The sequence below is a fragment of the Bos javanicus genome, chromosome 23 (genome assembly GCF_032452875.1).
Source record: "Bos javanicus breed banteng chromosome 23, ARS-OSU_banteng_1.0, whole genome shotgun sequence".
Classification (NCBI taxonomy): domain Eukaryota; kingdom Metazoa; phylum Chordata; class Mammalia; order Artiodactyla; family Bovidae; genus Bos; species Bos javanicus.
Window position 1 is genome coordinate 15171238 of NC_083890.1, and position 24823 is coordinate 15196060.

Here is a 24823-nt window from a genome sequence, read left to right on the forward strand (position 1 = left end):
TGTATTGTCACCCTGGTTTATTTAACTTTTATGCAGAGTACATCATGTGAAATGCCAGACTGGATGAAGCATAAGCTGGAGTCAAGATTGCCAGGAGAAATATCAATAACACCAGATATGCAGATGACGCCACCCTCATGCCGGAAACTGAAGAGGAACTAAAGAGTCTCTTGATGAAGGTCAAAGAGGAGTGAAAAGCTGACTCAAAACTCAACATTCAAAAAATGCACCTCGTGGCATCTGGTCCCATCGCTTCAAGGCAAATAGGTGGGGATACAATGGAAATGTGAGACAGTTTATTTTCTTGGGGTCCAAAATCACTGCAAACAGTGACTGCAGTCGTGAAATTAAAAGATGCTTGCTCCTTAGAAGAAAAGCTATGACCAACCTAGACAGTGTATTAAAAAGCAAAGACATCACTTTGCCAACAAAGGTCCATCTAGTCAAAGCTATGGTTTTTCCAGTAAGATGTGAGAGTTGGACCATAAACAAGGCTGAACACTGGTGCTCAGTGCTCAGAACTGATGCTTTTGAAATGTGATGCTGGAGAAGACTCTTCAGAGTCCGTTGCACTACAAGGAGATCAAACCAGTCAATCCTAAAGGAAATCAACCCTGAATATTCATTGTAACGACTGATGTTGAGGCAGAAGGACTGATGTTGTAGCTGAAGCTCCAATACTTTGGCCATCTGATGCAAAGAGTCGACTCTTTGGCAAAGACCCTGAAGCTGGGAAAGACTGAGGGCAAAAGGAGAAGGGGGCGATAGAGAATGAGATGGTTGGATGGCATCATCAGCTCCATGGACGTGAGTCTGAGCAAACTCTGGGAGATAGTGAAGGACAGGGAAGTCTGACGTGCTGAAGTCCATGGGACCACAGAGTGGGACACGATTGAGCAGCTGAACAACCACCACAATAATATGCGGATGCTTCCCTGCATGGGTTTTCAACTTTAAGCCTTGCTGGGGTGGGTATCAGCATCTCACAGAGACTGTCTCATCCTGCGGTTTATGCGGCAACTCTGGCTTCTGTTCCCGGCAGCCTGAGAATAAACCCTCCGGTCAGGAAGCCCCCCAGCCACCAATGCAGGGCTGTGAGATGAGGGCCTCCCCCTACAGGAGCCACCCTCTTCGTGCTTACACAGAATGAGCCCCAGAGCTGCCCCCCGCCGCAGCGCCACTGTCCCCTGCCCCTCCTCCTCACAGCCTCCTCCACGTCCGTCTCCCTCTCCTCCTGTCCTGTTCCCTCTGCCCTCACTCCTTGCCCCTCACCTGAGCCCAGAGCACCAGCAGGACAGGCGCAGCCGGTATCTGTCTTCCCAGGCCATGGGCCCTCTTCCTGACTTCAGGCGAGGGGAAGGAAGTGAGACAGCACCAAGCCCCTGAGAGGAGAGAGCCAGAGTCCGGGGGATTCAGCTCAGCCACCAAAGCCGGCCTGGGAAGTGGCAGCCTGGAGAGGAAGGGGAGGCCTCAGCCTATAGGCAGGACCCTCAGCTGCAGGTGCTACATCTGAGCCTTGCTTGAGGCTCCGGGGAACTCTGACTCTCTCTGCCCAGCCTTTTCCCCATCAGCCTGTCTCCCTGCCTTTCCATATGGGATCAGTTCAGTTCAGTTCAATTCAGTCGCTCAGTCATGGCCAACTCTTTGCGACCCCATGAATTGCAGCACACCAGGCCTCCCTGTCCATCACCAACTCTCAGACTTCACCCAGACTCACGTCCATCGAGTCAGTGATGCCATCGAGCCATCTCATCCTCTGTCGTCCCTTTCTCCTCCTGCTCCAAATCCCTCCCAGCATCAGAGTCTTTTCCAATGAGTCAACTCTTCGCATAAGGTGGACAAAGTACTGGAGTTTCAGCTTTAGCATCATTCCTTCCAAAGAAATCCCAGGGCTGATCTCCTTCAGAATGGACTGGTTGGATCTCCTTGCAGTCTAAGGGACTCTCAAGAGTCTTCTCCAACACCACAGTTCAAAAGCATCAATTCTTTGGCACTCAGCCTTCTTCACAGTCCAACTCTCACATCCATACACGACCAAAGGAAAAACCATAGTCTTGACTATACGGACCTTTGTTGGCAATGTCTCTGCTTTTGAATATGCTATCTAGGTTGGCCATAACTTTCCTTCCAAGGAGTAAGCGTCTTTTAATTTCATGGCTGCAGTCACCATCTGCAGTGATTTTGGAGCCCAAAAAAATAAAGTCTGACACTGTTTCCAGGTTTCTTTTATTTTAACCTTTTTTTTTTTTTTGGCTGAACCACGCATCATGCAGGATCTGAGTTCCTTCCCCCTATGATGGAAGTGTAGATTCTTAACCACTGGACCACCAGGGATTGCTTTTGCTTCTGGTTGAGAATGTTGTTTATAGCCTGAAAGACACATAACAGCCCATTTTGGGCTCTGAACTTTAAAGGTACAATGCTTTTCCATTCATGCAGAGATAAAAAGTTGCAGAATGGAGAATAACATTTGTCTTATTGGAAGTTTACAGGAACTACCAAAACAAAGCATTTTCACCTCCCCTCCAGCATCTGGCTGACACCAAGAAGTCTGCAGTACCCAGACTTTTAGTATAAAAAGTCTGCAATACCCAGACTTTTAGTATAAAACAAGCCTGAATTCTGACTCGGGTAAGACATTTCTTTGAGCCCGTTCTGCTGGCTTTCCAAATGAAGTTGCTCTTCCATGTCCCATTTATTTTCCTGTTGTGCGGCAAGCAGTGCAAACTTGGACTTGTTAACAAATTAAGAACCTATTTTTCCTCCTCCTTTCTCCCTTCTCGATCCGACCTCTTCCTCCCAAGCCTCAACTTTCTCCTCTCCACTGAAAAAAAGCAAGGGGCCGAAGGTGAGTGAGAGAGTTCAGCAACACTTCTGAGGTCCCCAGAGGTCAGAGACTTCCCATCCAGGCTTGCTTGGGGATTGGCACATTCCATGGGGACTGAAGAAGGGGGTAGGGGGAGATGGAGAGTCATTTCCAGGAATGGAGGTGCAGGGAGGGTCCCTGGCAAGGGTAGGAGAGAGCAAAGTTGAGGGTGTGAACACCAGAGGGGACAGGTGGGGAGAGGGAGATGGGTGCAAAAGAATGGGGAGGGAGAGAGAAGGGGAAAGGATCTCCGCCCCACAGGTCCTGCCTGTACCCCAGCCCCCAGCTGGCCATTGTCAGTCCATAGTGGTTGTTGAAAGGCCACACTAATCAAACACATTAAAAAAATAATGGTCAGTAGATGAGCTACAGAAAAACAATTGTCACAGGCTGTTCATGGTTAATAAACAACAAAGAAGAGAGAAGTCCGTAAACAAGCCGCAGAGCAGATCGGGCTTATGGGGAGCAGCAACTGGCAGGGAGGTTTATACGCTCAGGGACGAGGCTGGGGAAGCAAAAGGTGGGAAACAGAATGGGCAGATGTCAGACCTCCCTGGGCCACTTGAGGAGCAGTTCTGGAGACAGGCCACCCTTCAGGATCGCCAAGAAGGCAAGGGTTGCCAGGGCTTCAGACTCCCTGTGTCAGTGGATGGAGGGAAACGGGTTGCCCTGAGAGGGGTCTGCTCCAGACAGACTCGAGGCCACCTTCTGCCCTCACAACTCCCAGCCCCGGGGCAGGAAGCCCCGTAGCCTGAAGAAGGAGCCCGGCCACACAGCACAGCTGTGTCCAGGCTGATGCAGAGTGAGAAGCCCATTTGCAGCCACGGGGGACTGTGAACCCCAGGCTCGCCTGCTGGCCCCGCAGCAAGAACACGTGTGTCCCCTGGGCTCAGATCAGGGCTCACAGAGCAAACATCCCGTGGGTGCTGGGCTTTCTTTATTTGCTCCTTCCCTTAGCCATGACAGGAAACCCTTCACAGGTGTGTCCTGTCGCCTCACCCACTGCTCAGAAAGTCCCTCATCTCGTCCACCAAAGGCAGCAGTAACCCTGGCCTGCCTGATACCTCCCCTGCCCTGCACTGGCCTGCCCTGGATCTGCTGAGGATGTGGGTCTTCCTGGAGCTCCAGGGAGAAGGGCCAACAGGTAGCAGGAAGTGAGAGGCCAGGGTTTCAAGGAAAATGTCCTGGAGGCCTAGAGGTCCAAAAACACCACCCAGGCCCCTAAGGGCTGGGGAGCTGGGGACATGGTCTGCACCTCCCCAGCGCTGTGTGTCTGTCCTTAGCTCGAGTCCATGTGAGAGCTGGCTCCAGGGGTGGGCAGCTCAGGCAGGTCCACCTGGTTCCAGGAGCCCCTCATCCTGGGCAAACAGGGATGGTTGGTCCCCCTAACAACTCCCCTATATAACATCAGGGCACAGAGGCCTCTGCCTGCGTCCAGCCCCACCTCCTGGGACCAGACCATGTGGCCCTCTTCCCTCTCTACCCCTTTGCAGTCAAGGACAAAACAGAGACTTAGGGTCCGACGGTCTTAAAGGTAGAATGTGACAAGCATCAGACCTGGAAAAGAACTGGAGGACCAAGCATTAGTCTTTCTGTCAGTTGTGTGAGGTTCGTGTGTTATTCCGTTTTATCCTGAATACAGTCTTGAGAGGTAGGAATTAGTGTCCCCTTTCACAAGACAGGAAACGTGAGGCCCGATAGGGTCAGTGACTTGCCCAGGGTCCCATGTGACAGGTGCACCCCTGGGTCCCGGTCCTGAGCCCCTGCAGTACTCTCCCCGACATCCTGCTCTCAACTGGGGCAGGGCCATAGGTGTGCGCTTTTCGGGGGGAAAATTAACCCCCTCTTGGTTATACACCAGGTGTGGGCCACACCCTCCTGATAAGGAGGCTGGTTATCAGTGCGCACGCGTGTGTGTCCCGCACCAGGCCTGTCAGTTCCTCAGTCTGAGTCTCCCCTCTAGTGTCTTCTCCTGGACACAGGGCAGAGGGGCTGCCTCCCTACTGTCCCCCCCGCCGGGATTGCCCCCTGCCCCTTCCTCTCTCCCCGTCTCCACCCTAGAGTGGAGACCCTGGGCTGGCTGCCCACCAAGGCCCCTCTGTGCCACTCCCCTGACACTGATGTTTGCTGTCCTACCAAGGAGGGCTATGACCCAGGGCTGAGAGCAGAGAGGCTACATCCACCCCAAGGCTCTCATCCAGTGGCCCCAGGCTGGTGGACACCCCTCCCTAGGGAAGGAATCCAGCCCCTATTCTTTAGCCTTTGCTGCTGAAGAGGCTGAATCTGAGCCATGAGCTGGAGGGCGGGCTGCGGGGGGTGAAGGGGGGCAGGAGAGACTCCTCTGGCCACTGCGCCCCTGACCCAGGCTCCTTGGCTCCATCCCCCCTCCCTGCCCCCTCCCAGCTCAGGGAATTCCTCCAGGCTGCGGGCAGCTCTGAGTTGTCTTTGCTGTATCACCGTTGGGTCCTCTTTTCCCAGGGAACAATGAGTCCCCTGGAGGGAAGTGATCCTTCCTTTCTCTGAGCTAAGACTTCCCCTCCAGTGGACCCCAGGCCTCCCTTGCATCCCTTCCAGGAGTACAGACCCAGAGCTAGGGTGTGGGAACTGGGGGAAAGAGCCTTGGTCAGCCTCTGCATGCAGGTCTAGGGACAGGCTTGCCCCGCAGGCAAGGGCTCTCAGAGCAGGCAGCAGTGGGGGCGTGGGCTCCACTGGCACCTGGGACCTGAGGGACAAGCAGCTGTGGTCAGGCCAGGGGGCACACGGAGGCCCGGTAGAGGATGCTCGGCCCAGGGCGTTGGGAGGCTTAGATAGCTCTGGGGTCCCCAGGGCCTCTATCGACCCCCACCTCTTAGTCACTGTTTCTCCTCTGGGGTGGGACCCTTGTGACATAAGCTGCTTCTGGGACTCTTTCTTCCCCCAGGAGCATAGGGACGCTTGAGGGGAGCAGAGGGAAACTGAGGACAGGGCCCTGGGTCGGGAGACAGTGGCCCCAGCTGTCCACCCCTCCCCCCTCAGCTCTGTAGTAAGAGGTTCCGAGGCTGAATGTAGCAGAGGTTCTCTGTCTGCAAACAGCACCCTCGGGGCTTGTCTGCCACCTAGCTGGGGCCCCTGGGATCTGTGGCTCCCAGGAGAACCATCTCAGTGGCGCCCCAAACCCTCAGAGACTTCTTGCCTAGTGCCACGTGCTCTGACTCCCACCCCCGCCAGGTTCCCAGCAGCCCAGGGGAACCGAGTAGATGCGGCACAGCCTCTGGTTCCAGGAAGACCTGAGTCCAGGTTGCACAGTCCTCACCCCCAGCCCGGCTCCAACCCAGACACGTCCCCGTCTTCGCTCCTCCTCTGAGGAGTCTTCTGGGGGTATCCCGGGGCCCCTCTGGGAGAAGCTCCTCCCCACCCCACAGTTGAGTGGCTTCAGACCAAGCGGACCTCCAGGGAGGTTCCGGTCTTGCAGGCGAGTCCTTGCAGGATCTGGCAGGGTCACGGCACACGCTGTAGCCTGCGAGGACGGGGAGAGATGCAAAGGGCAGTCCTGCTCAGCCCCCGAAGCTCCCAGGCCAGCCGCTCTGCCTCTGCCTCCGCTTCCAAGTGGCTGGGCCCCAGAAGGTTCCACTGAGCGGTCACTGCCTGCCCACCCTCCCCCTCTCCTGGGTGTCGAATGGTCCTCCTGAGTGGACGCAGGTGAGGACCGACCGCCTGGAGACTGGGGGCAGTCGGGCTTTGGAAAGGGTGTCAGACTCCCCAGCGCTCTGTCCTTGGGGGGCTGCGAGGGTTGGGTTCTACTCACTTCCCATGTGTCTCTTCTTCCAGAAGCCGTAGACCACGATCAGCATCACAAGCATGGGGAGCAGTGCCAGCACCCCGACGAGCACCATGGGATAAAAGTCAAGGTATCTGGGGAGACAGGACAGGGCCAGGAGAAGATGAGTACTGGGCACCCCACCCGGGCCCACATCTTCCCACATCCCACGCAAGAAGAGTGGGACCCGCCAGTCCCCACGGGGAGAGACGGCCTCTCTTCCTTGGGGACCGAGCTGCGGGAGAAGGAAGTGAGGTGCTCAAAGGTCAGGGGGACGAAGCCCCCAGCCCCCAGCAAAGGCATGCGTCTCTCCAGTATTGGGGGGAGTCCTCTCTGCTGAGGGCGGGGGCTCTAAGAGACACCCATTTGTGACAGAAGAGGCCAAGAGTCTTACTCTCCCCAGGGTGACCGAGGATGGCACTTCCCATCTCTGTCCTCCAGAACACATGCTGTGGTTACCTGCCTGTATCCCCCTTTGCTACGTCACTTCCATCTACACCAGTCATCAGCACCTCCGTTAAAAAAACTTTTGGTCTGACGGCTTTCTCTTGTCGCTGGTGCCCTCCATGCCATGCATAGCAGGCAGCCCCCCATCGACCACCAACAGTGGGACATAAAGGCCCCGGCCTCCTCGCCCTCCACACGGCTGCCTGACACTGGATTCCGGACTCTCCCCAGTGGGGCTGAGCCCTTGCTGCCCACGGTGATGACCAGCCTGTGCAAGTGCTCCGTCTGCTGCCTTCCCTTCCCTGACTCACTTCCCCTTGCTCTGTCCCGTGTTCCAAGTACAACATGTATCCTGGTCTCCAAGTCCACACCTGGGGGAATCCACATTAAAGTGTCCCCATTTCCTACTCTCCGAGATGCTCCCCTTGTGCAGTCCTGACCCTCTCCTCTTCATCCTCAGACTCCGCGCTGACCCAGCCCCACCCTCATTTCCCGCCGCCATCCTTTCTGTCCCTTGTCCGTCCCAGCTTCCCATCACCCATTCAGCAGCAGCCCAGACTGGATTCCCAGTAGGGTGGTGAGTGCGACAGGGGCTGCTCTGCTGTGACATTTGCACCTTGCGGTCTGCTCAGGCAGTCTGTTCCCATGTCTGGGAAAACGGCATTCGATGCCAGCCCCCGCGCCAGGTACCTGCTGGGGAATAAGTGGTTGAGGAGAGTTCTGCTGGTGGGGCACATTCCCATGGTGGGGGCTCCCACGGTGCAGAGGTGCGCGGCCTTAGTGGAGGTGTAGCCTAGGGCTGCAGCGGAGGCTCGGGTGTTGCTGGGAGACACAGTCGCAGTCTGGGACCCGGTGGCCCTCCCAGGCCCCGTGGTGGACAGGCTAGTGCTGGAGAAACTGGAGCCCATCACAGAAGTCAGTCTGGTGCTCCTTGAGGTGGGAGAAGGCAGAGGTCTGGCCAAGGTGAGGAGTCCAGCTGTGAACACTGTCCCTCGGCTGATGAAAGGGCTCCCAGGGCCTGAGGTGGGCGCTGGGCCTGTGGCAACGACTGTTTCACTCTGGAAAATGCTGGGCAGCTTCGTGAGAGGAGTGTTTCCCTTGGTTATGGAGGCTGAGGGACCAGAAAGGGAGGAAGGTGAGACTGGGTTGGGGTCTTGGTTCTGGAAGCAGCTGACGGCAGCCCACACGCTTGTCTGGGGACTGGGGTGGTGGGGAGGCTGTCCCTTGGACCTAGGACCCTGCTTTGCTGAGGGACCATGTGTGTGTGTGTCCAGAGGGTGAGGTCAAGGAGGAGGAAGTAGGCACAGCAAAGAAGGAAGAGTATTTCCCAAGTTTCTCAGTGTCCCCTGTCTGGCCACGGGGACGAGAGGACACTTCCCTCCCTACCCCCACCTCTCTTGTCACTCTCTGGACCTTCCTCATTCCTGTAAGTCAGAGATTTCTCTGCTCTGACGTTGAATGTGACCTTTCCCAGTTGCTCCACAGTTGGTAACTGGGATCCGGAGATGAGGATGAGGACGCATCAAAGACCTCGATTCCCAAGTACACTATGAGCAGTGAGGTCAAATGACTTCCTTGGGGGCTTATTAAGAGACACCCGAACTGGTCCCACCACCCCATGCATCAGGGCAGGCCTTCACCATCCCCTTTTCTAGAAGAAGGCTGGAGTTTGGTTGGTGGAAGGGGAGCAGGCAGGAGCTGTGAGGGCTCAGTCTAGGGAGCAATGTTGAGCCGATCTCATCAGGAAACAGGAGAACAGAGACAAAGGGGTGCTGTGGTGGGGAGAGGGCTGTGGCTGCATGCCACTGCCATGCATGCACGGACGCTCTCTGAGGGCCTCCCCAAGGAAGGTGCCCATTTTTCTAGGTGAGGGAACCGGAACAAGCAGAATTGGTGAGGTAGGGATAGGGGAAAAGGCCAACCTGGAGCCAGATCTCCCAAATCATCCTGGTGAGCAGTGTGAAGACCCCCAAAGGACCCGTTCAAAGAACACACACAGCTGCCCTGGGAGAGCCAGCACTTGGCCACAGAGGATCTAACAGTAGGGCAGAAAAGGAGTAACGTCCACAGAGAGAGAGACCTCCTGCAGGGTCAGTGAGGTCACGCAACCGTTTCCCTCACCTTCATCCCTACCTCAGTACGCCAACGGGTCGGGAGGTACAGGACCAGGAGAAGATGATGGAGAGGAACCCTCCTCCCCTACCTCCTGTGATGAAGGAGGGAGGTTGGACAGCAGCTGTCCCCCTTTCCCACCTCAGGTGCCTGGGGCCAGAAAGCTCAGTTTTCAAGATGCAGTGGAAGAGTAGAAGTTTTGCAGATTTTTCATTTCCTAGTAAGGTATGCAAAGTTGGAATCTCCCCAAAGTGTGGTCCAGAGAAGGAAAGTGAGACCCAACAGTGCAGCGGGAAGATACACTAAGGGGAAAGCCATTTCATGTTTACTGTCCATTCAGTCGCTCAGTCGTGTCTGACTCTTTGTGACCCCATGAACTGCAGCATGCCAGGTTTCCCTGTCCATCACCAGCTCCTGGAGTCTACTCAAACTCATGTCCATTGAGTCAGTGAGGCCATCCAACCATCTCATCCTCTGTCGTCCCCTTCTCCTCCCACCCTCAATTTCATGTTTGTGTCCCTACAAATGAAGACTTCAGTAAACTGGTTTTGACTACTTCCCTGGGGCTAAAGCAGAACTGGAGAAGGAAAGCATGAGATTTGCTCTGCATCTTAGAGATGGCAGCTGCCCAAGTTCAGACCCAACACAAGATGGGGATGCAGTTGGGTTAGAGGAACCGGGAAGGGTGGAAAGTCATTTTCACAGTCACTGGCAGCTTTCTGCAGGCTCTCTGTCTGGCTCCTCACCCTTTCCTATCTTGTAAATGTAGAAAGAGTGCAGGCTTCGTTCTTGGACCTCCTCTCTTTTCCATACTAAAGAGAGAGCTTTGATCATCTTAAGGTCAAGGCACAATATCACCCTCTAAAACTCTCCAATAGCTTCCTCTTGTACCTAGAATAAAACTCAGACCCCCATATCATGGGCATCAGGGCTGCTGTTTGCCTCTCCAACCTCATCTTCTATTGCTCTGCCCAATACTCAATACGCACCAGCTTCTTCTCACCTCAGGGCCTTTGCATATGTAGTTCTCCCCACCTGGAAAGCCCTTTGAACCACCCACTTTCAACAGGACTAGAAAACTCTCATCCCACACAGGTTCTGCATGATGTCATCTGCTCAGGGAAGTCTTCTTTGACTCCCCACTAACTCAGTCGCTCCCCCCACCACAGAACTTCCTAGTACATCCCATTGTTTTATTTGCTTAAGAACATTCACTGCTATCTGCAACTGTTTGTCGGATGATGTGTTATTGCCTATCACCTCCCATAGGACAGGAATGTGTCTGGTTTTACTCACCACTGTGTCCTCAGAGCCTAGAATCGTGCCTGGCAGAGAATCAGGGCACAGTGAATAAATACTGAACAAATGATTGACTAAAACAAAATACAAAGAGTCCTGAGTTCGAATCTCATCCCGTCCACTTGCTAGCTCTGTGATCCTGAACAAGGTCAGAGCCACAAAGGACTTTTTACATCTAATTTTCTTCATCTGTAAAATGCCCATGAAGGTGTCTGTGAGAGAACTGTGAAAATCCCACTGTCCATCATGCCCACTGAGGGATTATTATCATCCTTGTTATCTTTGATGTCAGTGGACTACAGGGCGGGAAGACACCCCCCAGCATCCCAGCGCCCCAGCAGGCCTGCTCACCTGGAGACACTTCCAGCAGGAAGCCCATCAGAGGGTAGAGGATGCCGGAGCTGTTGCGCATGCACCAGTACCGGCCCGAGTCCTGGAGCCTGAGGGCCGCCATGGTGACGTTGACCACCTTGGCCTGGGTATCATCCTGCAGCAAGTAGCGTGGCCCCTGCACCCCCACACGGGTGAACCCAGTCTCGCACTTCCTCCTCCTGATTTTGCACCAAACCTTACCCTCCAGGTGGTTTTTGCGGCTCTTGTAGGAGCACTGCACAGACAGAGTCTCCCCTTCGAAGTGCTGCAATTTTGAGTACACATGCTCCATGGGGGCACCTGGGGAGACACGACTGGTTGAGGAAGGAGAAAGGAAGCATCTCGAAACTCGAAACTTGTGGTGTAGAGGCAGGTGGCTATTGCTCTGCTCTCATGGAACTCAAAGGAGAAATACAGCCCAACTCTGATGGAGGGGGACATAGGCCCCCTCCCCCAGGGAGCTCTCGGTCTGTTGGAGGAGACACTAGCCCTGCCCACTAGGAGTTCCCAGACTGATGGGGAAGACAGTAGTCCTGTGCCCTTGGAGAAATCCTAAAATGATGAGGAAGATACAGGGCTAGCTAGATACACACAGGGGAACTCCCAGTATAATGGTGGAGACACAGGCATAGCCCACAGGGAGCCCCTAGTTTAACAAAGGAAGCTTAGCCCTTACATTTAGGGAACTTTAGCAGACACAGCCCTTTTCTTTGTGGCATTTTCTAGTCCCATGAGAGAGTGATAAGCCCCATCTTCAGGGTTTTATCCCGCCCTCAATGAGATATAGACACAAACTCAAGCCATCATTCTGAAATTCCAGAGCCCAGTGAACTTAGGTAGGTAAGAAAATTCAGGCTTGGAGAATATTAACAGCAGTTATTTGTTTCACAAACAGTTTCATTCTAGTCATCTTTTAGATAACAAGTTGTCTGAGTTCACTCTAGCTGATGTTTAATTTTAAAATATTCTAGTTTCCTAAAACCCATAGATTCAGTATGTCCAAACATGTGTATCAACTCCCGTTTGTGTTTAAACCAAAGAACTCTACAGTTCTTCACTGCTTATAAGTTGCCCTCTTATGCCCACATCTAGGAAGCAGATGCGGTACATGAGCTTCATAATCCACAGTCTGATGAGGTAGAACTAGGGAGAGGATGGCGAGCCAGGGGACAGGAAGAAGGAGAAGGCTGCGGTGGGGGCCCTCCGCCCCTCTACCCACCTTCCGCTCAGCAGTTACTCCTCTAACACCCTCAGAGTCTTCTGCAAACACACACACAGAGTAGAGAACAGACGTTTTGGAGTCTAAATAAACATAGGGTAAAACTCAATTCCATCACTGACTGTGTGAGCAGACCGTGTAAGGTCTTCTCATCTGTCTCTGGTTGGCTGTGAGGACCGCCCCTGGACAGCGCCTTAGACGTGGTGCGTGTGCAATCCACGCCTCCTTTTCCCCAATGCAGGTTGCTCCAGGCTTTCCCAACGGAGCCCAGAGCTGTGATGGCCAAGAAAGAGCCCAGGATCCAAGACGTCCACCTTAGTTTCCAACCCAGCTGCCGCTAGAGTTGAGGCTTGGAGTAAGATAACGCCTTCTCTCGTATCACTTTGTACCATGCAAATTAAACAGAATAATCCCACTCAATTATTTGGCAGGTGACAGGTTTGGGGGACCCAAGGAGACACTCTTCTGCCCTGGCAGGGGGGGCCTTTCTGGGAGAGGTGTGCAGATGGGACAACCTTGCAAAGGATCTCCAGGGCACTGTGATCGTGTGTGCCCACCTTTCAGCCCTTTCACAGGCGGTGCCCAGAACTGAACAGGAAATGGTAACTTGGTTGCCATGGCAGCAAGGGAGGCAGAACTGGGTGAGGTCCCCTCAAAGAGCATTTAGTAGCTGTTGGGTGGGAGAGAAGGCTTCAAGGATTGCTTCCCTCCCTGCCAAGGACAGGGGGTAGGGATGGGTGTTGTGGCCCCAATGTTCCAAGAAAAAGCAAGTTCAGCATTCACATCCATAAGGTAATGCTTCTTATAAAGAACCAACAGGGCTTTCCTGACAGAGGCCCAAGGGAGGAGGGCTTGTTGTGTGAGGAAAGGGAGTGGCCCTGGCCAGAGATCCTGAGGAAGCCAGGCAGATAAAGGGGCCCGTGCAGAGAGGGTCCAGGGCTTTATCTTAGTTGGTGAGGCCTGGGTTAGCTTTCCCCAGGGCCAGCTATTCGGCTGGAAACTTCTCACTGGTCTCTGGTAAGGGGCGACTAGATCTGCCAAACCTTCTCCTCCTCCTCCAACCCCACAAGATCACTGGGCAAAAGAAGCAGGAAGGGGGTCCAGGGACAGACCGTTCCCTCCCTGCTAACCACCCACCCACCCTCTCACCTGAGACAGGGCCCTGGAGCCACAGCAGCAGCAGCAACAGCAGCAGGAAGGCGGGAGGCATGGCTCCATGCAGTGGGGATGGGCACAGCCCAGTGCGGGGCAGGGATCCAAGGTTAGGGGCCCAGGCCTATCCTGGCCGGGCCATTTGGGTCTGCCAGGGAAGACCTGGGGTTCTAAATGTGAAGTTGCCCATTTAGGGAAGTGAGGAAGTTGTGAGACCCACTGTGACCAGCAGCCCGCGGGAGCCCGCAGAGCCTACGAGAGGGCGGTGCCCGGGCAGTTTCCGCCCCCTCTTCCTCGAAACCTCAGGCAGGTGTGGCTGCTCCACCCAGTCTGGGGCCTCCCCGCCCAGGGAGGGCTCTCAGGGTCAGAAGACTCCTCACCCTCTTCAGGCTCCCTCCCAGAATCTGGTGCAATATGAGTGCTGACCTCTGAAGCCCGTTATTCACCTAGAGGGAGAGTGTGATGTTTCTAGAACCTCAGGTACAGACTTCTCTGGAATCCTCTGGCTCAGAGACCATGGGTATAGGCTACGGGGCTTCAGCAGGGCATCTCAGACCCATTTTTCACACACCCATATTCACATGGAGCTTCCTGTAAACTCCCATTCATTGTTTCATTCACTCATTCCTAAATGCACGCGTTCATTCTGGCACTGCCTTTCTCTCTCCCAGGCTCCTGGCTAGTCCGAGCAGTCACTCATGCTCACACTTGCAGGTAACCCTTTACATGCCCAGATGTAGCCTTATTTTTGTCACTGTTAGAGTGTGGCAACCCACTCCAGTATTCTTGCCTGGAAAATCTCTGTGGACCGAGGGGCCTGGTGGGCTACAGTCCATGGGGTTGCAGAGTCGGACACGACTGAGTGACTAAGCACACAGCACAGTGACAAGAAAAAAGAAGATGCAAATTGTAAGACTTGGAGTATAAAGTTTGGGTTCAGGGAGGAGCACCTGTGCTCTCACATGTGGGCACACATACACACACACTCACACACTCTCACATACACTAACACATTCTCATACATACACACACTCATACACACTCACATACACTAACACACTCTCGTACATACTCACACACACATACACACGTCCTGGTGCCTATTGGGTATGTGATATAACTGCAGTATCTCTTTGGAGAAGGGGAAAACTCACATATACTAACACACTCTCATACATACCTACACACACACTCTCATTCACACACTCAAACACTCATACACACACACTCACATACACTAACTCTCATACATACACACACTCACACACTCTCATACTCACATATACACTCACATGCTGTTACACTATGTACACACTAACACTCTCACACTCACATACACACTCACATAGACACACACACAGAAGCTGCCTCTCCTTTTCCATACTCACATGTCTCCTTATCTTTATCCCTCTCTCTGCCTCTCCTACCATCATCTCTAATCACCCACCAGCTCCGTCCAGACTCCTGCTCCCTGCTGCAGCCTTCCTAAAGCACCCCAGTGTTTCCCTTCCCCCATCTCCACTCCAGAAACCACACCCCCCAGGGCCCCTTCCCCTGCTCTGGCCCCCAGCCAGCACACAGGCATGCTTCCTCAACTTCCTCTCAGCCCACCCTATCTCTGCTATACAGCTGTCTGGCTCCAGCTAAAATGACACAGCATCTGGCTCAAGACTCCACCCTTCACTTAGTCCTCAGGGCTGAGAATGAGAAGGGACTTCTGACACCCAGGAGCTGCGTCATAGGCTCCTGGGCGTGTAGGGACCCAGGTGGACCCCTATGACTATGCGTCCTCCCCTCCTCACCTATGCCAACTTTCTCCTTAGATGGGACTCAGAGTAAAACATCCTCAAGTCTGCATGGCCACAGCCTTAAAATGAGCTTGAATCCCCAAATCCCAAAGCAAGGAAGTTTTATTTTTGTTGATCGCAAATTTCAGTCTCAACATCCATTCATTCATTTATTGGTTATTTCAGTCTTATGTGCACACGTGGCACTAGGCACTTGAGGTAGAAATGAGGTGTGGTTGTCACTTTAGACCTTTCAATGTGCTTTCCTCATTCACCCTTTTTCATTTTCTCCCCCGGTTTAACGCTGCTCCCCAGACCCCTGAGTTCAGAGACTGTCTCTCCTCCCAACACAAAAGGTATCTTCCTTTCTTTCCTGCGTCCAAACAGTAAATGGCTTCGGAACTCAGGGCATCTCATTTCTCTCTTGTGGCGACCACATGTGCTTAGAGTCTATGCTTCTATTAACCCCCTCTGTGCCCCTAGCCCTGAGTGAGGCCTTGTGAAAAATGCATTCACTGTGACAGCTGCGTTGACAAGAAAATTAAAACCCACATGCTCTCATTCCACTCAGCAGAGGAAGTATAAATTGGATTCAATGTTTCTGAGGAAAATTTGGAAAGATTTATTTGTATTTATGTGTAAAAATGTGTACACATTAATTAGACTCATGTACAAAATAATTTAACACAGCAAGATATTTTTGTGTCTTTCTATTTTGGATTAAAAAATTAAGATCTAATTTACATAGGTAAAATTCACCCTTTTCAGTAGAAAGTTCTGGGAGTCTGCTAAACCCGTGGGGACTTGTACAGAAGTGTTTCATTACCCCCCAAAGGTTCCTAGTGTCTTTCTGTAGACTTCCCCTCACCCCACCCTCAGTTCCTAGCAAACTGATCTGGTGTTTTTCCCTCTATAGTTCTGCCCTTTCCGGAATGTTATAAAATGGAATGGTTCAGCGTCTAGCATATTTTTTTATTGAAGTTAATTTCTGCTATAGAGCAAAGTGATTTGGTTATACGTACATACATTCTTTTTTACATTCTTTCCCATTATGGTTTATCACAGGATACTGAATATAGTTTCCTGTGCTATACACGAAGGCCTTGTGGTTCATCCACTCAATACATATTAGTTTGCTTCGTGCTCCGTCGTGTCCAACTCTCTGTGACCCCACAGACCATAGCCCACTGGGCTCCTCTGTCCATAGAATTTTCCAGGCAAGAATACTGGAGTGGGTTGCCATTTCCTACTCTAAGGGATCTTCCCAACTCAGAGATCAAATCTGTGTCCTCTGCATCTCCTGCATTGGCAGGTGGCTTCTTTATCACTGCACCACCCAGGAAGCCAACAGTTAGCATCAGCTAATCCCAAACTCCAAATCCCTTCCCTCCCCCAGCCTCTCTCCCTTGGCAACCACAAGTCTATTCTCCATGTCTGTGAATCTGTTTCTATTTTGTTGATAAGTTAATTTCTGTCATATTGTAGATTCCACATACAAATGATATCGCATGGTATTCATCTTTCTCTTTCTGATTGATTTCACTTAGCATAATAATCTCTGGTTCCATCCGTGTTCCTGAAAATGGCGTTATTTCATTCTTTTTAAATTGAGTAGTATTCTATTTATATATGTATCTCATCTCCTTTATCCATTCATCTGGTAATTGACATTTAGGTTGCTTCCATGTCTTGGCTATTGTGAATAGGGATGCTCATGAACATAGGAGTGCGTGTATCTTTTTGAATTACAGCTTTGTCCACATATATGCCTAGGAGTGGCATTGCTGGATCATATAACAACTCTATATTTAGTTTTCTGAGGAACTTCCATACCATTTTCCATTGTGGCTGCACCAACTTACATTCCCACCAACAGAGTTGGAGGGTTTCTTTTCCTCCAATGTGTAGCCTATTAGTTGGCTTCTTTCACTTCGTATAAGGCACTTGAGATGTTGTGTGTTGTTGAACATATCAATACTTTGTTTCTTTTTATTGCAAAGCAGGATCCTACTGTATGGATGTATCATAATTGTTTATGCATATCCCTCCCAGTTCAGGGATAATAAGATTTGGTTTCCAGTTTGGGATTATTCCAAATAAAACTACTACAAATATTTACACACAGGGTTTTGTGAAATAGGGCTTATGTTTCAATTGGGCAAATACCTAGAGCAGGATTCCTGGGTTCTATTGTAAGATTGTATTTAATTTTTAAAAAAACTAATTGTTTCCCAATGTGGCTGCACCATTCTGCATTTCTACCGGTGATCTTCCAGTTGCTCCCCTATCCTTCATAGCATTATGATATAATCAAGTGTTGTTCTCCCCGCGCCCCATTCTAATAGCATGTAGTAGTATTTGTTGTGGTTTTATTTTGCATTTCTCTAATAACTAATGATATTGAGTATCTTTTGTTGTACCTATTTGCCATCAATATATCTGCTTTGAGATAGAGTCTGTTCAAATCTTCATTTTTTATTTGTTTGTTTTCTTCTTATTGAGTTTGAGGACTCTTCATATAGCCTGATAGGTCTTGTATCAAACATGTGTTTTGCAAATATTTTTCCCAATCTGTGGTTCTTATTTTCTTAATAGTGTCTTTCAAGAGCAAGGGTTGTCAATTTTTATGGAGTCTCCAATATATCACTTTTTATGTATCATACCTTGGTGTTATATCTAAGAAATCTTTGCTTAACCCAAGGTCACAAAGATTTTTTAACAGTCTTATTGAGATATAATTCACACAGTATAAAATTGACACACTTAGAGTGTGCACTCCAGTGGTTTTAGGGATATTCACTGAGTTGTGCAACCATCACCACAATCCAGTTTCAGAACATTTCATCACCCATGGCCATGAGCAGTCACACCCTGAAAAAGTTTCCTATTACTCCTATTACTGCAAATGTGGTGACTTAAAACAGTAGACTTGTATTCTCTCGCAGTCCTGGAGGCCAGGAGTCTGAAGTCAGTATCACTGAACCAAGATCAAGGTATTAGCAGGGCTACAGCATCTTCAGAGACTATAGGAAAGAAGCTGGTCCATGCCTCCTTCAGCTTCTGGTGGTGCCAACATCCTGCAGCTAGTGACTGTATCACTCAAGTCTTCAAAGTCAGCATCTTTAATAAAAAGGAATGAAATTGTCATTTGTAGAGGTGTGGATGGACCTAGAGGCTGTCATACAGAGGCAAAGTAAATCAGAAAGAGAAAAACAAATATATATTAACGCATATATGTGAAATCTGAGAAAATTGGTATAGACAATTTTATTTACAAAGCAGAAATAAAGGCATAGACACAGAGAACAAATGTATGGATACCAAAGGGGAAAAGGTAAGATGAATTGGGAGATTAGGATTGACATGCCTGCTAAGTCGCTTCAGTCATGTCTCTTTGCAACCCTTATGAACTATAGCCGGTCAGGCTCCTCTGTTCATGAGATTCTCCAGGCAAGAATGCTTTGAGTGGGTTACCACGCCCTCCTCCAGGAGATCTTCCTGACCCAGAGATCTAACCCATGTCTCTTATGTCTCCTGCATTGGCAGGCAGGTTCTTTTCCATTAGCACCACCTGGGAAGCCCTTGGAATTGACATATATACCCTATTGACACTATGCATAAAATAGATAACTAATGAGAACGACTGCATAGCACAGGAACTCTTACATAGTGCTCTGTGGTGACCTAAATGGAAAGGAAATCCAAAGAGGACATATGCATACATATAGCAGAGAAGGCAATGGCACCCCACTCCAGTGTTTTTGCCTGGAGAATCCCAGGGACGGGAGAGCCTGGTGGGCTGCCGTCTATGGGGTCGCACAGAGTCAGACACGACTGAAGCGACTTAGCAGCAGCAGCAGCATAGCTGATTCACTTTGCTGTATGGTAGAAACCAACACAGCATTGTAAAGCAACTATACTCCATAAAAATTAAAAAACAAAAGGATCTTCAGATTTCCCTTTTTAAAAAAGTACAAAAACAAAGTCAGCATCTTCAAATCTCTGCTTCATCTTCTCACCACCTTCTCGGAACATTTTCTGTGTGTGTGCAAATCTCCTTCACCTCCCTGTTAGAAGGATATACATGATTGCATTTAGTACTAACCACCTGCTGCTGCTGCTAAGTCGCTTCAGTTGTGTCCGACTCTGTGCGACCCCATAGACCGGCAGCCCAACAGGCTCCACTGTCCCTGGGATTCTCCAGGCAAGAACACTGGAGTGGGTTGCCATTTCCTTCTCCAATGCATGAAAGTGAAAAGTGAAAAGTGAAAGTGAAAGTGAAGTCGCTCAGTCGTGTCCGACTCTTAGCGACCCCATAGACTGCAGCCTACCAGGCTCCTCCATCCATGGGATTTTCCAGGCAAGAGTACTGGAGTGGGGTGCCACTGACTAACCACCTAGTCCATAATAATCTCCCCATCTCAAAATCCATAACTACATCTGAAAGAACTCCTCCTTTTTTTAATCATATAAGTATCATTCACAGGTTCCAGGGATTAGCACATGGAGATCTTTTGGGAGACCATTTTCCTACTTATTATTCTCCCTGTTCCTGCCTGTCTCAGCACTGCAGCCCCAGGCCACCGCTAATCTACTTTCTTCCTTTATAGATTTCTCTATTCTGGAAATTTCAGGAAAACAAAATTATACAATACGTGCTGCTTTGTGACTGGCTCCTTTAGCATAGTGTTTTTGAGATTCGTCCATGTTGTAGCAGTACTTTCTGCAATAAGTTGTATCGGTACTTCATTCCTTTAAATAGCTGAACAGCATTCCACTGTAGGGATATACATTTTGTTTATTCACTCACCAGTCAATGGACATTTTATCTATTGAAACTGACTAGATGGTCCTAAAATTTATATGGAGATTCAAAGGTCATAGAATAGCCAAAACAATCTTGAAAAACAAAGTTGAAGTACTTACATTATCTGATAGATATATTTGCTGTGAAGGTACAGTAAATAAGACAGTGTGAAATTAGTGTAAAGACAAATAGATCAATAGAATAAACTAGAGGATCCAGAAATAGGCCCACATACACAGTACATCAATTTTTGCTAACGGAGACAAAGTGGGGAGGGTCTGTATCGACTTTGTCCATGACTCTGTGACCTCACCACTGATCTCATGCGAGTGCTCAGCTGTGCCATGTTAACTGGACTCCTCGGCTCAGTTAGAGGCCTGCGCCTGCATTAAGACCCCCAGATCTCTAGCCCCCTGTGTCTACTCCCCTTGTGGGCCCACTCCATGCTGGTCCTGCCTCAGGCTGTCCTGGAGCTTGCCCACTTCTCCAGCCCCTGCAATGCCTCCAAGGGCTGCTCCCCACTCACCTCACTCGCCAGAGGGCCACAAGGGGCCCCTCTCGCAAGACGCCGGTGCAGAGAACTCCAGGCTGCTGCCGCCACCCCACCCTGCCCTGAGCACGTAGCATCTGGCCACACATCCTGGCTGATTCTGTGCTGTGTTCTGTCACCATCCTGCAGTGGACATGCTTCCATCCTCTCTAGATAGCCTGCGAGTCCGCCAAGGGCCAAGCAGCCTCTCACTTACTTCTGTGAGGCCGGCTTTGCTCAACCCTGCATCACTATTCTCGCAAGTGCCTTGTTCACATGAGGAGGGGACTGCAGAGCGGGTCTCAAGCCTCCTGCCTTTTTCCTTGCAGAGGCTGTGCAGCACAGCAGGCCAGTGACTTGCCCACATTTCACAGACTTCACAGAGAGATGCCTGAGTTGGGCATTTGAACCCTGCCCTCCAACCCTGCACCCCCTCACCACAACTCTTTGCTCACCGCCGAGCAGCCCCCATGCACCCGAGTCTCCAGCGTAGCCTCATTATCTACCCAGATGGGCTGCACTTGCACTCGCGTTGAGCTAGCACAAGATGGCTTTGGAGTAGACTTGAGGGGAATAGGGCAAAAGGATTGAGGCACCACAATAGCACACAAACCCTTTCTTTGAGGCAGGAAAATTAAAATTCAGAAGTTTGATTCTCTAAGGGGAAAAAAAATCTGCTTTAGTGAAATGGAAACTCTTAATCAAACTGCCCGGTTATGGAAATACAGTGTACAGTCTGCTATAAAAAGTTGTAATGTGTATTAATAAGATGCTAAAATTATAACAAGAAACCGAAAGCTTTCTCAGCCAGTCAGTTTTGTTGAAACAGAAATAGAGAAAACCGTGCTGTCCAAGAAAGTTCCCCACAGCGATGTGTTCCATGCCTTCCCAGCCAACACAGTAGCCACTCCCACGTGTGGCTGTTCGGCTCTGACATGTGACACGTGTGACTGAGGAACTGACTCTTATTTTTCATTTAATTTTAATTCATTTAAATGCACACAGGCACATGTGATTAATGGCTAGAGTATTAGCACAGGTCTAGATGGTAGAGATGGACATTCATGAGATCCTGCCCCCCTCCTCCTAAGGGACAGATTGCTTTGTTGTGTCCTGTTTGTGTCAAAACTGTAAAGCTAACAAAGTCAATGTATGAGAATATCTTCAAGCATGATGTAAAAGACAATATTCAGGATATTACAGTGCTTCAGGTTGAGAAGGACATCTTGGATAAGATCCCAGAACCTAAGTCATAAGGGAGAAATGGGTGGGTTTAATTACATTATCGAAATGCTGGCTTCTTGAATATCACCGACACAACCTCTTGAAAAGAGAAAGATGAGTTTATTGTTCACAGAAATCAAGGAGAACTCAGCCTCAGCAGGGCTGTGCGAGCATCTTACATAAGGCAAGGTCAGAATGCAGTGGGAAGTTCGGTTCAAGGCAAGTCTTTCAAAGAAGGGGTGGGATTAAGCCTGGGGAAGGATCACAGTACAGCAGCCCAGGATTGGTAGAAAGAGCAGCCCCTATCCCAGAAGACCTGCCCTTGGTTCCTAAAGTAATCATTTCTGATTTTATGATGTTCTGAAAACTCTCAACTTACAAGGAACAGCTTTTACTTATGTGGCTGCCAAGGAAGCTGAATTTTCCAGATGTCACTGTGCAATGAATGATCATGTCGGTATCCCAGTAACAGAAGAGACTGATGAGAAACAGTCATTTTTAAAACACACTGAAGTTTCCAAGAAAAGTACCACAAGTTTTGGAATTTATTTTCTGGGTCTATATCTTGTTATGGCTTCAGGGTGATATATAGCACATAATAATATCCAAAATATTGTTTGGGGGAAATAGGGAGTTGCTATTATAACATGACTTTATGATAGATAAGAGAATGTATTTGCCATAACATAACAAAGAGGGGATGTTTGTTTTCTACTCAGTTTATCTTTCATTGACAGCAAGGGGGGAAAAGTCTTTAAAATTTGAACTATTTGCATCTCAGTTTTGGCTGAGGTTGTTTGGGCAGATGCTGTGGAATTGGCTTCCATTCCCACCTCCCTCTCTTGGGCCTCATGTAATGAAAGGTCTGCAAAATCACTTCTCAGGCTTTCTGGCAGCCATGGCTCCAGAGATCATTTGGGCTCCACCAATCAAAAGCATCTGTATGAAACTTAAATTTGGAACTGAGTTGAGTAGGAAGAAAGGCATCCATTTTGCTGGTATAGAGTGTGGCTGACATGGGGTAAGTATGGGACCAGACACAATGCTGTAGCTTCCTGATTTGGAAAGTTTACTGATTCCTCAGAGTCCTGACTGTGGGACAAGCAGTGGCCCCTTAATCACCCCACCATGTATGTGGCTTTGACAGTCATTCCAAGAAACTCAGGACTATAAATTAAAAGATGCTTGCTCCTTGGAAGAAAAGCTAGCTTTAAAAAAAACCTAGATGATGTATTAAAAGGCAGAGACATCACTTTGCTGACAAAGGTCTGTATAGTCAAAGCTCTGGTTTTTCTAGTAGTCATGTGTGGATGTGAGAGTTGGACCATATAGAAGGCTGAGTGCTGAAGAATTGATGCTTTCCAACTGTGGTGCTAGACAAGACTCTTGAGAGTCCTTTGGACAGCAAGGAGATCAAACCAGTCAATCCTAAAGGAAATCAACCCTGAATATTCATTGGAAGGACTGATGCTGACGCTGAAGCTCCAATACTTTGGCCATCTGATCTGAAAAGCCAACTCACTGGAAAAGGCCCTATTGCTGGGAAAGATTGAGGGTAAGAGGAGAAGGGGGTGACAGAGGATAAGATGGTTGGATGGCCTCACTGACTCAATGAACATGAGTTTGACCAAACTCTAGGAGATAGTGAAGAACAGGGAAGCCTGGCGTGCTGCAGTTCATGGGGTAACAAAGAATCAGACATGACTTAGCAACAACAACTTAATATTCTATTTTTCAAGAGTGCATTTCTATTGTACTTAAAATAGATACATTGGATTTTGTTGTCTGCAACTGAACCTCGACTAATATAAGTTCAAAGGAAAGATCCCACATTGTGAGTGAGCTGGGAGACCAGTATAATACATGCAGAAAGCTATCCAAACCTTACCCACATCGAGGATATAAAGTTGTGGGGATTGTGAAGATTAGGAGAGGATGTGGCGAGACAGTTTTGGTGTCCTATGACCCTAAGGGCAGAAGGGAGGGGATGCCTGCCCCCTACCTCAAGTCTAAGGAGAGGGGCTTCAAGGTCACAACTTGGAGAGCTTGTCAAGTGTCCCCTGGAGTTTGGAGGACACAGCAGACTGGTGTTTGACTCAAACTTGAGAACTACAACAGGCAAAGACTGCTGATGGCTCCCTGTCTCCATGGCAGAGTGAAGGAAAGATGACTGTAAAGGGATCCACCAGAGCTCCAGTTTGCTGGAAGCTCCAGTTTGCTGGAATGAGTAAAGTGGGTATGTCCCATTGATCAGATGTGAGCTTCACACATGTGAAACTTTCAGCAAAAGTTTAATAGGTCTGGTCCCAAATAGCTGCCTGGAGCTGGGGAGACCTCAGGGGAGGAAGGAAGTTAGAGGTCGATAGGTATAAGGGAGGAAAAATCATTTTCCTTCTACCCTTCTGAGTTCTTGGCTGCTGCTGCTGCTAAGTCGCTTCAGTCATGTCTGACTCTGTGCGAGCCCAGAGATGGCAGCCCACCAGGCTCCCTTGTCCCTGGGATTCTCCAGGCAAGAATATTAGAGTGGGTTGCCATTTCCTTCTCCAGTGCATGAAGTGAAAAGAAAAAGTGAAGTCACTCAGTCATGTCCAACTCCTAGGGACCCCATGGACTGCAGCCTACCAGGCTCCTCCACCCATGGGATTTTCCAGGCAAGAGTACTGGAGTGGGGTGCCATTGCCTTCTCTGGAGTTCTTGGCTGAGACCCCTATAATAAAAGAAGATTAAGGACTTTTCTGGTGATCCAGGGGTTAAGAATCTGCCTTCCTATGCCCAAGACATGGGTTTCATCTCTGGTCCACGAAGAGCCCACATGCCATGGGTCAACTAAGCCCACGTGCCATGACAAAGACCCAGCAGAGCCAAAATAAAATAATAGTAAAAATAGATAAATAAAAATAACTAGCTTGGGTTTGTTTTTTTTTTAAAGAAGATTAATAAGAGAAAAACAAACAAGCTTTTAAACATGCATACCTCATGTAAAGGTGGGAGATGCCCAGGGTAAAATGAGGAACTCTACAAGGTGGTTTAGAACTCTGGCTTAAATACCATCTTGAGTTACAAACAAAAGAAAGACATAGGGGGTCTATGTGAACAGATCCAGCTGGTACTAACATTTCTCTTCTCAACCCTCAATACCAGTGATGACCCTACACCTGGTTACATCACCACCATCCACCATAACTTTTACCTAGCACCTACCATGCCATAAAC

General features: G+C 49.7%; 1 protein-coding gene across 5 annotated transcripts; it reads right to left on the reverse strand.

Annotated features, from left to right (window-relative positions):
• Positions 1-13521, reverse strand: TREML2 (triggering receptor expressed on myeloid cells like 2). 5 transcript variants are annotated; one of them, XM_061398128.1, is made up of 6 exons: positions 13261-13515; positions 10872-11192; positions 7800-8220; positions 6651-6757; positions 6293-6362; positions 2284-2370 (listed from the first exon to the last, which is right to left on the reverse strand). In XM_061398128.1, the coding sequence occupies exons 1-6, from the start codon at positions 13319-13321 to the stop codon at positions 2364-2366; spliced, it is 987 nt and encodes a 328-aa protein (XP_061254112.1). In that variant the 5' UTR covers positions 13322-13515; the 3' UTR covers positions 2284-2363. The 5 variants fall into 5 exon arrangements, with proteins under 5 accessions (XP_061254110.1, XP_061254108.1, XP_061254109.1 ...); XM_061398126.1 differs by lacking the exon at positions 6293-6362 and having other exon boundaries at positions 1-2370; positions 13261-13519; XM_061398124.1 differs by having other exon boundaries at positions 2254-6362; positions 13261-13520.
• Positions 13522-24823: the final 11302 nt, after the last annotated feature.